Source organism: Triplophysa dalaica, chromosome 24, assembly GCF_015846415.1.
Source record: "Triplophysa dalaica isolate WHDGS20190420 chromosome 24, ASM1584641v1, whole genome shotgun sequence".
NCBI classification, from domain to species: Eukaryota; Metazoa; Chordata; class Actinopteri; order Cypriniformes; family Nemacheilidae; genus Triplophysa; species Triplophysa dalaica.
The window spans coordinates 16,638,709-16,652,583 of NC_079565.1; the positions used below are offsets into that span (position 1 = coordinate 16,638,709).

The 13,875-nt window shown below is 39.2% G+C and overlaps 1 protein-coding gene across 1 annotated transcript in view; it reads right to left on the reverse strand.

The window, feature by feature from the left end:
* Positions 1-56: 56 nt before the first annotated feature.
* The window catches only part of LOC130413935 (anoctamin-1), a 39,187-nt gene continuing 25,368 nt past the window's right edge, over positions 57-13,875 (reverse strand). Inside the window, exons 15-26 of the mRNA XM_056739481.1 lie at positions 13,548-13,619; positions 10,717-10,791; positions 9,713-9,914; positions 9,519-9,630; positions 9,380-9,437; positions 9,203-9,303; positions 8,978-9,120; positions 8,606-8,758; positions 8,440-8,492; positions 8,061-8,245; positions 7,797-7,902; positions 57-1,428 (exon numbers count right to left, since the gene is read on the reverse strand). Of these exons, the coding sequence (XP_056595459.1) occupies positions 1,207-1,428; positions 7,797-7,902; positions 8,061-8,245; positions 8,440-8,492; positions 8,606-8,758; positions 8,978-9,120; positions 9,203-9,303; positions 9,380-9,437; positions 9,519-9,630; positions 9,713-9,914; positions 10,717-10,791; positions 13,548-13,619 (1,482 nt within the window). The 3' untranslated portion in view covers positions 57-1,206. The remainder of the gene's footprint in view (positions 1,429-7,796; positions 7,903-8,060; positions 8,246-8,439; positions 8,493-8,605; positions 8,759-8,977; positions 9,121-9,202; positions 9,304-9,379; positions 9,438-9,518; positions 9,631-9,712; positions 9,915-10,716; positions 10,792-13,547; positions 13,620-13,875) is intronic.

Genomic DNA, 13,875 nt, shown 5'->3' on the forward strand with positions numbered 1-13,875 from the left:
TGAGCTAGCTAATGATGTAAAACTGGGGATATTTAGAAGAAACATGGAGTCGGATCTCATTGATGGACTGCTGCAGGTTTTATTATAGCAGATATTCACTACATACAGTGTATAAAAGCAAACATTTGTCATTTATATGTTGTCATCATCACTGAGTAGACAGGTGGCAGGCACATTTACACAATTTCTACTTGGTTTTAAAAAGCAACACTGAACCATATTTCAAACAATTGAACTTGATGATAAAAGTTTTAATCTTTGGAGCAGAAGCTGACATTGAATTGTTTGTGTTTTACTGTATAATGGTGATAAGCACAGGAGAAATAACTCTTACACATCTGTCTATATGCTCGTGTCTAATGTTGTGATGGTGGTTATGTGGTCATGTACAGACACAGAAGAAACAATTAAGACTTAAGCACCATTAAATATGAAAGCAGCAGATGTAGAAAAAAGGCAATAGAAAAATGGACTATTATACCACAGTGGAAGGAAATATGAGACGTTCCAGATATGTTCAAATTGACATGGGTTTAAGGCAGTGGACATCAAAGTGTACGTCATGTTAGCTGTGGTTCAAAACTGTTCTTGAAATCAACAATTTACACACAAAAGATTGATTTACAGTCAGATGGATACAGTCTATTTGATCATGTGAAGGGTGATCACACATTGATCTGTTATGTGAAGCTGAAAATTCAAATCCTACAAAAAACTCTTTTTAGACACAATCTCTGCCGTACTGCAGTGTGTGATGCAAACAGAAACAAGTAGAACCTTGAGCATATTCTCACCACCAATGGAAACGAGCCGTCGTCCTCCTCCAGCTGTTAGACTGAGAATCTGTGCTGATAATGTGTGTGATATATTCCTGTTTATGTTGCACATGCAGCAGGTTTGGCTTTGCAAAAAAATACTTGACTCGATGAACACAGTTCATGATGTGTGTGTCATGTAGAAACAGCTCAACACGCGTTCACGCTTTCATCATATCAACAGTTTGCTCGGCAAGATTCTTTTTTTCACACTATCATGGGCATTGAGCTCTGGCTTTGTGTGTTTTCAAGTTTACTGCAGATTTCTTCAATTCACTGACAGAATGAAGAACATCTGTGAAAAGGAAACGTAGGGCACTTGAGAAGTCATGGCAAGCGAAGTCAGCGTGCACTTGTGTTCATCACTGGAATGTGTGTGTTTGACATGATGTTAGTAGTTCTTGTAGGGTGTGTGAGATATAGAGCGAGAGCGGGTCAGTGACTCTTTACAGCCGCTGGACGACACACCGTCCGCTCGCTGTGTCTTCCCCTGTTCCTCTTTCATGAACAGATCCATCATCAGAATCTTCTCTTTATGAATCTGCACACTGATGTCTTTGGGAATGTCTGGGATGATCCAGTCCACCACATCACTCATCAGCATGACCACGTTCTGCACATGAGAGAGAGACATTTCACAGTGAATACTGAAGACGGCTTCCACTAAAGAGATTTTCAGTTGATTAAAGAAGTGGTTTAATAAATGATTCACACAAACTTTAGAAATGATATATTATAGTTAATGGACAAACGGATGACAAAAACAAAAGCTGAGAGCTGTTCAGAGCCTGTGATAGATGACAGGTGTGTGGAGTAACGGGGCTCATGACAGGGATGAATGGCTTTGATTCAGACGATGCGAATCAAAATCATTTCTGGAGTTTCTGAACAGACACCGTGAATCAAAATTTAATAGTATCTGATAATTAATAGTATCTTGATGAATGATGATTTTTGCATTCAAACAGTTCTTCATGTATTATTTGTCAGGTATTGTTTACTGTTTACTGTACAGTTTAATTTATTGATTCAGTAACACATCATGCATTTCGGGTTGTGGGTAATATAAGCCATGCATTGATCTACACTTCCATCTTTATGGATACTCATTTCACACATTGGGACACACTGATATAATTTTCAAATCCTGGTAAGGACAGATAGAATGCATATTGGGCTGCAGGTAGTTTCTGCACTTATACTGTGAATCAGAATCGTTTAGAGAGTTTCTGCACAAATACTGTGAATCAGAATCGTTTCTGCACTTATACTGTGAATCAGAATCGTTTAGAGAGTTTCTGCACTTATACTGTGAATCAGAATCGTTTAGAGAGTTTCTGCACTTATACTGTGAATCAGAATCGTTTAGAGAGTTTCTGCACTTATACTGTGAATCAGAATCGTTTAGAGAGTTTCTGCACTTATACTGTGAATCAGAATCGTTTAGAGAGTTTCTGCACTTATACTGTGAATCAGAATCGTTTAGAGAGTTTCTGCACTTATACTGTGAATCAGAATCGTTTAGAGAGTTTCTGCACAAATACTGTGAATCAGAATCGTTTCTGCACTTATACTGTGAATCAGAATCGTTTAGAGAGTTTCTGCACTTATACTGTGAATCAGAATCGTTTAGAGAGTTTCTGCACAATTACTGTGAATCAGAATCGTTTAGAGAGTTTCTGCACTTATACTGTGAATCAGAATCGTTTAGAGAGTTTCTGCACTTATACTGTGAATCAGAATCGTTTAGAGAGTTTCTGCACTTATACTGTGAATCAGAATCGTTTAGAGAGTTTCTGCACTTATACTGTGAAACAGAATCGTTTAGAGAGTTTCTGCACTTATACTGTGAATCAGAATCGTTTAGAGAGTTTCTGCACTTATACTGTGAAACAGAATCGTTTAGAGAGTTTCTGCACTTATACTGTGAATCAGAATCGTTTAGAGAGTTTCTGCACTTATACTGTGAATCAGAATCGTTTAGAGAGTTTCTGCACAAATACTGTGAATCAGAATCGTTTCTGCACTTATACTGTGAATCAGAATCGTTTAGAGAGTTTCTGCACTTATACTGTGAATCAGAATCGTTTAGAGAGTTTCTGCACAAATACTGTGAATCAGAATCGTTTAGAGAGTTTCTGCACAAATACTGTGAATCAGAATCGTTTAGAGAGTTTCTGCACTTATACTGTGAATCAGAATCGTTTAGAGAGTTTCTGCACAAATACTGTGAATCAGAATCGTTTAGAGAGTTTCTGCACTTATACTGTGAATCAGAATCGTTTAGAGAGTTTCTGCACTTATACTGTGAATCAGAATCGTTTAGAGAGTTTCTGCACTTATACTGTGAATCAGAATCGTTTAGAGAGTTTCTGCACTTATACTGTGAATCAGAATCGTTTAGAGAGTTTCTGCACTTATACTGTGAATCAGAATCGTTTAGAGAGTTTCTGCACTTATACTGTGAATCAGAATCGTTTAGAGAGTTTCTGCACAAATACTGTGAATCAGAATCGTTTAGAGAGTTTCTGCACTTATACTGTGAATCAGAATCGTTTAGAGAGTTTCTGCACTTATACTGTGAATCAGAATCGTTTAGAGAGTTTCTGCACTTATACTGTGAATCAGAATCGTTTAGAGAGTTTCTGCACTTATACTGTGAATCAGAATCGTTTAGAGAGTTTCTGCACTTATACTGTGAATCAGAATCGTTTAGAGAGTTTCTGCACTTATACTGTGAATCAGAATCGTTTAGAGAGTTTCTGCACAAATACTGTGAATCAGAATCGAGAGTTTCTGCACAAATACTGTGAATCAGAATCGTTTAGAGAGTTTCTGCACAAATACTGTGAATCAGAATCGTTTAGAGAGTTTCTGCACTTATACTGTGAATCAGAATCGTTTAGAGAGTTTCTGCACAAATACTGTGAATCAGAATCGTTTAGAGAGTTTCTGCACTTATACTGTGAATCAGAATCGTTTAGAGAGTTTCTGCACAAATACTGTGAATCAGAATCGTTTAGAGAGTTTCTGCACTTATACTGTGAATCAGAATCGTTTAGAGAGTTTCTGCACTTATACTGTGAATCAGAATCGTTTAGAGAGTTTCTGCACAAATACTGTGAATCAGAATAGTTTAGAGAGTTTCTGCACAAATACTGTGAATCAGAATCGTTTAGAGAGTTTCTGCACTTATACTGTGAATCAGAATCGTTTAGAGAGTTTCTGCACAAATACTGTGAATCAGAATCGTTTCTGCACTTATACTGTGAATCAGAATCGTTTAGAGAGTTTCTGCACTTATACTGTGAATCAGAATCGTTTAGAGAGTTTCTGCACTTATACTGTGAATCAGAATCGTTTAGAGAGTTTCTGCACAAATACTGTGAATCAGAATCGTTTAGAGAGTTTCTGCACTTATACTGTGAATCAGAATCGTTTAGAGAGTTTCTGCACAAATACTGTGAATCAGAATCTTTTAGAGAGTTTCTGCACTTATACTGTGATTCAGAATCGTTTAGAGAGTTTCTGCACAAATACTTTGAATCAGAATCGTTTAGAGAGTTTCTGCACTTATACTGTGAATCAGAATCGTTTAGAGAGTTTCTGCACTTATACTGTGAATCAGAATCGTTTAGAGAGTTTCTGCACAAATACTGTGAATCAGAATAGTTTAGAGAGTTTCTGCACAAATACTGTGAATCAGAATCGTTTAGAGAGTTTCTGCACTTATACTGTGAATCAGAATCGTTTAGAGAGTTTCTGCACAAATACTGTGAATCAGAATCGTTTCTGCACTTATACTGTGAATCAGAATCGTTTAGAGAGTTTCTGCACAAATACTGTGAATCAGAATCGTTTCTGCACTTATACTGTGAATCAGAATCGTTTAGAGAGTTTCTGCACAAATACTGTGAATCAGAATCGTTTCTGCACTTATACTGTGAATCAGAATCGTTTAGAGAGTTTCTGCACAAATACTGTGAATCAGAATCGTTTAGAGAGTTTCTGCACTTATACTGTGAATCAGAATCGTTTAGAGAGTTTCTGCACAAATACTGTGAATCAGAATCGTTTAGAGAGTTTCTGCACTTATACTGTGAATCAGAATCGTTTAGAGAGTTTCTGCACTTATACTGTGAATCAGAATCGTTTAGAGAGTTTCTGCACAAATACTGTGAATCAGAATCGTTTAGAGAGTTTCTGCACAAATACTGTGAATCAGAATCGTTTAGAGAGTTTCTGCACTTATACTGTGAATCAGAATCGTTTAGAGAGTTTCTGCACTTATACTGTGAATCAGAATCGTTTAGAGAGTTTCTGCACAAATACTGTGAATCAGAATCGTTTCTGCACTTATACTGTGAATCAGAATCGTTTAGAGAGTTTCTGCACTTATACTGTGAATCAGAATCGTTTAGAGAGTTTCTGCACTTATACTGTGATTAAAAATTTAGTTTAGAGCAGGGGTCCCCCCACTGTATTCAACAATATTAAAAGCCCCCCTGCCACTCATGAAAACTCAAAATTCCTACACAATTAAATATTTTAGAGCTTTGGATTATGCATTTGCATTTAGTCATTTGGCAGACGCTTTTATCCAAAGCGACTTACAGTGCACTTATTACAGGGACAATCCCCCTGGAGCAACATGGAGTAAAGTGTCTTGCTCAAGGACACACTGGTGGTGGCTGCTGGGATCAAACCAGCAACCTTTGATTTACCAGTTCAGTGGTTTAACCCACTAGACCACCATCCCCAACAAAAAGTGTTAATTCAATATAAAAATAAACAAATAATACCAAGAATCTCGTTTTTTTTTTTGTTTTAAAATGTACTTCAACGCTCATGTTGTCTCATTTTAAATCATAAGTCAACTTGAGGCCTTGGTTACGTATTTCAACTTTGTAAAGGAGGGAACGAGATGTTATGTCGATGACAACATTAGTCGTTCTCCCCACACGAGGAACACCAGCCTGTCAACAGACGCCACCTCGAGGCATAGGCCCATCTTGTTCAGGGATCTCTAGCCTGAGCACATCTATCACAGAAGGGGAAAGACCCAGTTTTTCCGTGTCACATGAAGAGACCAGGGTAGGGTTGCACCAATATGAAGTCCACACTAGAGGCTTAGTAACTACTAGCTAGTGTGTAACTAAATCTGCATGTTATTCAGTTGCACCATTTACACTTAAGGCAGAACATAGTTAGTAGTTCGTAAGCTCTCTGTAAACTAATGTGTAGTCACATAATCTGAAGTTTACCTTCAATTGTCCAATTGCAGCCTTTACATGCCTGAGAAAAAGATGTGTTCAATTGTTTTAAACGCATCTTACCTCACATAATAACGGAAAAAAAAATATTAAATAGAATACAATGCTACCTATCATGAATAACATATTCCAAATAAGATTAATAAATAAATGCTGATTAAAAACAATACTGCCTAATTAACAAAATAATAAATGACATGACGATGTGGGTGATTTCATTTTACTGCCAACCGCCAATGAAATAATAAGATCATTTTATGTTGAGGTGCAAAACACAGCAGATTCACAAACGGAGGCGCTAGGGCAGTTGTTCTTAGCAAAACTAAATGTCATCACATAATGTTCTCTATTTAAAAGGCTAGTGAGTGTAAATGTCCGCATCATCATGTGTGTGAATCATTGAAGAATGTCGAGTGAAACAAGAGCTTATTTATTTAGTTCAGTGAGTGCTATTTTATTCCTACAGTTACTGCTGACGGGAGGCTTCTGTGAATATTTTGTTCATACGTAACATTATACTTCATTATACATTATACTTCAAAAATATTTAGTAATGCGTAAGTTGTAACTTAGTGGCCGTTTAAGTCAAAACTAGGCTAGGTTGTAACTTATGCACATCTGGTGCAACCGGCCCCTGACGTGGAGGTTCCACACATTCGGCCTGGGATGCTGGAACGTGTCCTGACCCTCAGAGAGAAGGTCCTGGCTCAGGGAAATTTGCTAAGGAGGGGCTAATGCTAATTGCATCAGAGCCAAGAACCAGATCTTATTGAGCCAGTACGGAGAAGTCAGAAGAATAAGTATCCTGTTCTCATCGACCTTGCACAGAACCTGTGCCCCCCCCGTATGAATCCCAAATCAGCTGGATTGCCAAGGGGTGGAGTCTCGATTCTCTCTAGACTAATTCATGTCATGAGAGAGCATCCGCTGCACAATTGAGCTGTTCCAGAATATTTGATCTTCTAACAGAGATTCGATCTTCTGCAGACTACAACGGAGGAGGTGATGGGATAGCTGTTAATGTGAACTTGATCCCCCTGCGACTTACAGAGAAGATAAAGGAACAATAAGGTGATTGGTCCATAGGAGGCAATAAAGAAAAAGTGCTTATACCAAGATACTAGTTTTACAAAGCCGGAACAACATCAGCTGTCAGGGCAAGATGCACTGTCATCAGCTCCAGGCTGTTGATATGCCAATGCAGTCAAGGCCCTGTCCTGGGTCCCAACTCCTCGTGCCCGTTGCAAACAGCGGTCCCAAACGCCCCAGCCTGTGTTAGAGGCATCACCTCAATGCTTCTCGAGGGCACCCCCAACTCAAGAACTGCAGATCTGACCATGGGCTGAATGTCTGATGGCATGAGTGACCGTCCCACGAAACAGAAATGAAGCATTTTTGTTTGAATAAGTGCATCATCTGGGTTCTTAAAGTGCACTCCTTTTTTTGGTCATTTTCAATGTGAACATACTACTATTTATACTGCAAAATGGCATAGAATAGTACGCAATTTAGGACGCACGTAGTCATTTACAGAGTTTCTGTACTGATAATGTGAGTCGTGAGTCGATTGAGGTGCTTCTGCACTGAAACTGTGAATCAGCATCACTTAGAGAGTTTCTGCACTGTTTTGTGGTTCATTTAAAGGGAATTTAATATAAATCAGTTTACATTAATCTCGGTTTTAAACCTTGTATATGTTTTGACTGACCTGAAACACAATGACAAATGCTAGTCTAGCTGCCAACACAGCCCAGAACTGTTTGGAGATGTCATAAGGTGTTGGAGACCAGGGAGGCTCTCTGTAGTCTTTATACCTTAAGAAAAAGAAAAAGCCAATGAACATGAGCTCAGTTGTCCTCAATTCAATTAAAAGAAAAGAAAACTCAACAATGAGCATTTGTGCATCAAACAATGAAAACAAAAACATTGGAACAGAGCTGAAGGTGTACTTGCATCATCGCTCTTACAGTACCTGCAGATGTCCACAAGAATGCCTAGGTAGAAGGGCTCCAGCGGGGCGGTGCCATTCTGAAAGTGACTGACATTAAAATATGAGAGCGTGTGGTTGACAAAGCCGTGCATGGAGCCATCTGGACTGTACATATACTGATAGACCAGCCGTGGAATAAAATCGGATGTGAAGGAGATCACGAATGCCTAAAAAACACATTTGTGAAGGAATTAAATGATACATTACTGAAAACATGTTCATGATAAATCAAATGAAACCGAAGAATGTTCACATCAATGGGTCCTAACATCTGTTGTGGTTGATAACAGTTATTGGGAGTAAAGTGATTCCCAGTTTTACGAGCAACAAATGACCAGTGAAAGCACATGTGCCGCCTTACATTGACAATAACTGCCACTTTAGCCACTCCTCTGAGTATATTGTACCAGATTCCTGTGAAAATATCAAGAAGAGGATCATGATGTGATGTTTGAAAGTCATGTCATACTTTAATGTCCCTTAAACTGCAGTTGTCATATCTTCTGATGTGTACTGTAAAAACAGACCAATATCTTTGGCTCGGGCCGCATCGGGACGTCGAAGCTCAGCCACAAACTTCTTGCCATCCAGACGTATTTCTATAATGTTGTTGAGGAGAGCAAACAGCGGTGCCAGAGGGAAAGACGCCACGAACAGAGTCACGAATCCAAACTGAATTACTGCAGAAACAAACTGAGTTTAAAACATTGCTGGACGACACACATACACATAGAGAAGAGCAGAGCTGCGTTGTGATTGGTCCTTTACATCCTTAACATCAAATATAGCGACATTCTGTCCAGACGTCACTTTAAACCCTTGCAGTACATTGAACCACATAGAAAATGATAAGTTGGGATGAAAACATACAGATGTCTACAGGAAGTGATGTGACTCACTCATCTCCATGTACTCGGGGCTAAGGCCCGCAAAGGGCTCGAGGAAATAATCGGTCTCGTAACGCTGCAACTTCTTCTCGTATTCCTGCTGCTGGAAAGATGCTCTCTTGGACTTGATGTACCTGATCAACTTCTTCAGTTTGCTGCAGTAAGAGGAGAAGGAAAGAGCGAGTGAATGCAGACAAGTTTATGATGGATGAAATAGAGCCGGAGGAGGACACTCACGGGATGCCGATCTCAAAGAGGTTGTTCTGGATGAGCTGTTTACCCAACATGGTGATGCTGAGCTGAATGCAGAGCTCCATCAGACAGCCGCCGTGTGCGCACTGATCCCACAAAAACAACAATGACGTCATCCACCATCTTCATCAGACTGTACTGTCAGTGACGTGTCTGTCTTACCTCCTCCATACGATACGACTCGAACACATAGAGATAACTGCCTGGACGACCGCCGAGTCTGTAACGAACACAACACATTCACATGTACACACGTGATCTGCATGAATCAGGGTTTCATGAGTTGATAACTCTTCCTCACCTGCCTCTGAAGAAAGCGATGTATATGATAGGAGTGAAGGCATTCACAAACTTGAGAATGAAGGTTTTGAAGATGAGGCGTTCTTCAAAGCTCTTGTCTGTTTTGGGAACCTCTGAGGAGAAAAAGAAAGCACAGTTTAACTTCACTTGATCTTGCCGACGTATGACAGTGTGCAAGCCGTGAATGGGACCGACCGAGGATGGTGAGCCAGCGGGCGACGGCGGCGTACACCTCATCCAGAATGAGAATCACCACCAGATTTATTATGGCCGCTGTGGTTTTAACTGTCAGCCTCACGTTCGAGCGGGTCATGGGGTTTGAGCTCATAGCAAGAGCTGCTTTGGTTGATATCCGGTATAAAATCACACCAAACACTATAGCAAACGTCACACCGATCTGAAAATGTGACATTAGAACAAAAATATTTTGTGTTAGTTACACAAAATATTACACAATCCAAAGGATATAAATGTATTGAACACGGTGATGGTTGTGTATCAGTCAAACATAAAAACGTCTCTAACAAAATCCTTCAAAACATTTATTATCCCTTCAGAAATCCAGTCTAAGGGTTCGTTGATGTGGTTTGAAACCGTTCACTGGCACAACACTTCAGTAAAATATGTCAACTATTCCATCATCAAGTCAACTGTCATGAAACTTTCTCACAAAAGACGATGTGTCGATTAAATGCAATAGTGTTTAACAATTCATCTGCTGTCTGTTTATTGAAGTTTAATAAACTGCTAATCCATATAAAAGCCTCCCAATGTTATGCAAATAAATGTATGTTGTAGTATTTTCTGCATCTATGGCTGTGAATTAAATTAATTCCCAACTAAAGGTGAATGTGAGCCGTCTTGGCCTCATGAAACTGCCCTATTCACCCATTTCATTATGTGTCACGGCTGCATTCAAAGTTTATTAAACGTATTATGGCTTCCCATTTACAGACATTTATTCATACAGATACTATCTCTAATGAACATCTTACATCCATTTGACACAAAGAATGTAACAATCTGGTCAAAATGCAAATTTTTATCTATTTAAATGGGAATAAATCTGTAGTAGTTTGGATGATTAAAATGACTTTAGTCGAGAACACCATGACTGAAAGAGTTCAGTGAAATCCTCAGAATTAATGTACACATGCTGTCATTCACATCTATACATGATCATGTGAGGAATCACTTACCATTAATAACATCATGATGATGTTTGTCATGTAGGCTGGAAATCTGTCTTTACAGGTCAACTTCTCTTTCTCTGGCTAAAACACACAAGCAGCACATGGTCATTCACTGACAGGCTATCATATAACTAAAGACACAGTTTCAGTGGTGTCATAGGTATAGAATTTCACCTATAGCATCCCAAAGTGTATATCATTTCATCCAAAACTTCAGATACAAAGTAAACTGAACAACATCGGATCAGAATCCCAAAGAGCTTCACTGTCAAATGTTGTTGCACACACAGTGATTTGGTTTTGATCTGCTAATCATATTTACATGGTATCATTGAGGCACTGCAGACGTTAAGGTTAGTCTGGCCTAAAGCAGAACACAATACATCCATGTGGGGTGGCAGGGAGCGCTGGAGGCTTTCCCACACTATCTTAAGCCTGGACAGATGGCCAGTCCATCACAGACTCTGACTCATTTCTACAAGCACTCCAGACGCTCCAGTTCAACCTGATCTGCATGTGTTGGGACAGATTAAAACTGTCTGTTCAGGCATGTCCAAATACACTGAGCCTTAAGTCTAAGTCTGAGAAGATGCCTTATTTCAGAGCAGAATAAAAAAAAGCTGCTCATGCAATTTAAAAACAACAGAGAATGAGCGTGTGGATGTTTCCAGATGTGGATGTGAAAGCACGACACGTCTTATCAAGCTCATCTCTGGAGTCATGAGAAGAGCCAGCAGCACTGGACCGTTCATGTTAAACTGCTCTTCAGACTCATGCTTGTGTAGCACAATTCAGTTTGGCCCATAAATATTTGGACAGAGGCTCATTTCTTTTGTTCTTTCCAAAGTGTGTTCAAGTTATATAATGGATGATGTCTTAAAGTGCACACTTCACATTCAGATAAAATGAAGGCTTTAGGAATTACAGCGCTTTAATATCTAGCTCCCCCCTTTTATAAGGGACCAAAGGTAATTGGACAGTTGAATCAAAAGCTGTTTTATGGACAGGTGTGGGCTTTTCCTCAAATCATTTCTTCATAGATTAACATGTTGAAGAGTTGATTCTACTTGTGGTTTTTGCATTCGGAAGTTGTTGGTGTGATCCCACATCATCATGCACGTGAAACAGACCATAGTTAGATTTCAAAAACACAACAAATCCATCTGAAAGATCCCAGAAACACTAAGAGTGGCCAAATCAACAACTTGGTACATTCTGAGAAAAAAACAACACACCGTCATGTGCGGATTAAAGCACAGGCTTGCCTAGGCTGCACCCTAGGGACCCCACTTGTTAAGGGGCCTCTGATTGACCAGATTATTTTATTTTAAATTTACATCATTTACATCAGCGCAACACAAAAATAGACCGTCATTGGCCCCAAAACAAGCCAGTGATAGGATAGATGTGACATTTGGGTCACATCTGTCCAATCTGCTGCTGGTGAAATCATGTCAATCCTTTTGATTTAAGTCTCTGCTATTGCTAGACTGCATAAAGGCAACAAACAACACATCCATCAGATATCTAAACTAATAGCTGCATCCCACCATTACACTTAACCACAATGGCCACATAATCTTTTTCATTAGGTTGTTTTCTACAAAATTAGTCCATCTCTTTGTCTCTTCATGGTTTTAAAAGTTAAATATCTGCTTCCAATGTCTCCCATTAACGTGATGAGTCAGCAACGCCACATAAAAGCTTGGAAAGTTAAACATTCAGTAAAATATCTGAGCCTCTGTCTATCCACATGAGATACATATTAAACGGAAGCTCAGACTCTGACCTCTACTTTGACCCCTCATTTGTCCCAATAGACGAATCAGAGGATGAGATATTGGAATGTGCATCAGAGGAGGCGACCAAAACACCACCAGCAAACTCAACACTAAGTTAGTCTTGTGTCATGCACTTCAGCTGCGGTACATACAGCTTTACTGTGAAATCACACAAAACTTTTCCATTTTTTATACCACTGTATGTGGTTATGGGGTCTGTTTAAAATGGGATAGGCCATATAATTATGAAATAAGGACACTTGATTTGCTTTAGAATAATAATTGAATACAACGTGATTTTCCTCTATTTGTTGAGACCTGTTGGAATCAAGAACAATAGTCTGCAGGCCCCCGGCTCAGAGTAATACATGTTCACAACAGGCATAAGAATAAAAAAACAAAAAATGCCTTTATTTTTGTGTATTTTTCATAAGATAATGTCTATCACTTTCAGCAGTGTTTACTTGATATGAATCTCCTGGAATATGACACCAAATTGTTTTCCTTTCACCACCGCATGTGGCTATGGGGTGCATTTAAGCATGGGTATGCCAAATTCAGGTGGAAATCCAAAAAGAGTTGAGCCCACACCTGTCTATAAAACAGCTTTGACTTGACTGTCCAATTACTTTTGGTCCCTTGGAAAGAAGGGAGCTAGATGTAAAAGAGCTGTGATCCTAAAGCCTTCAGATAGTCTGGATGTGAAAACTCTCTAAATAAAGCAATATCCATTATGTAGCTTGAATACATTTTGGTACACAGCTAAAAGAACATAACATGTGCCTCTATATGTCTGGACCAAACCGAAGCTGTTGTTCTGAGGAGAGTTTAAGATGTGTCAGCGGTCCGCTATACTACTTCAGTTACAGGCACATTTTGAGAGAAAAGAACACGAGACGTGCTTTTTCTTCAACGATCACAATCATTGCTGAAGTCAACAGATCATCAAGTTATCTGACGGCCCCTGTTAACTCTTAATCTGTTGTGTCCCCCACACAAAACACTGCATTGGCTCTATATCACTATTTATGTCTGAAGATGAAACACAGACGTTACCTTCTGTGATCTGTGATCTTTCTTTAGAGATTTCTGCATGACTCTGAATTCATATTCAGCTCGTGGGTGATCCTGAGAAACACACAGTCAACACGTGATCATACACGTCAAAAACACAACACACACACACCAAAGAGAGGAAGATTAGAGTTCACGTTATATTGTCACGTGTCCTTGTTGCGATACACAAATGAGGAATAATAATGAACAACATGTCTTAACTATAAACGTCATGTTCAGAAGACGTACAGACATATATCAGTGCATTTAACACACAACAAGAACACCGTCAAATAAAGTGTGACCCAACATTAACACTCAATCTCTC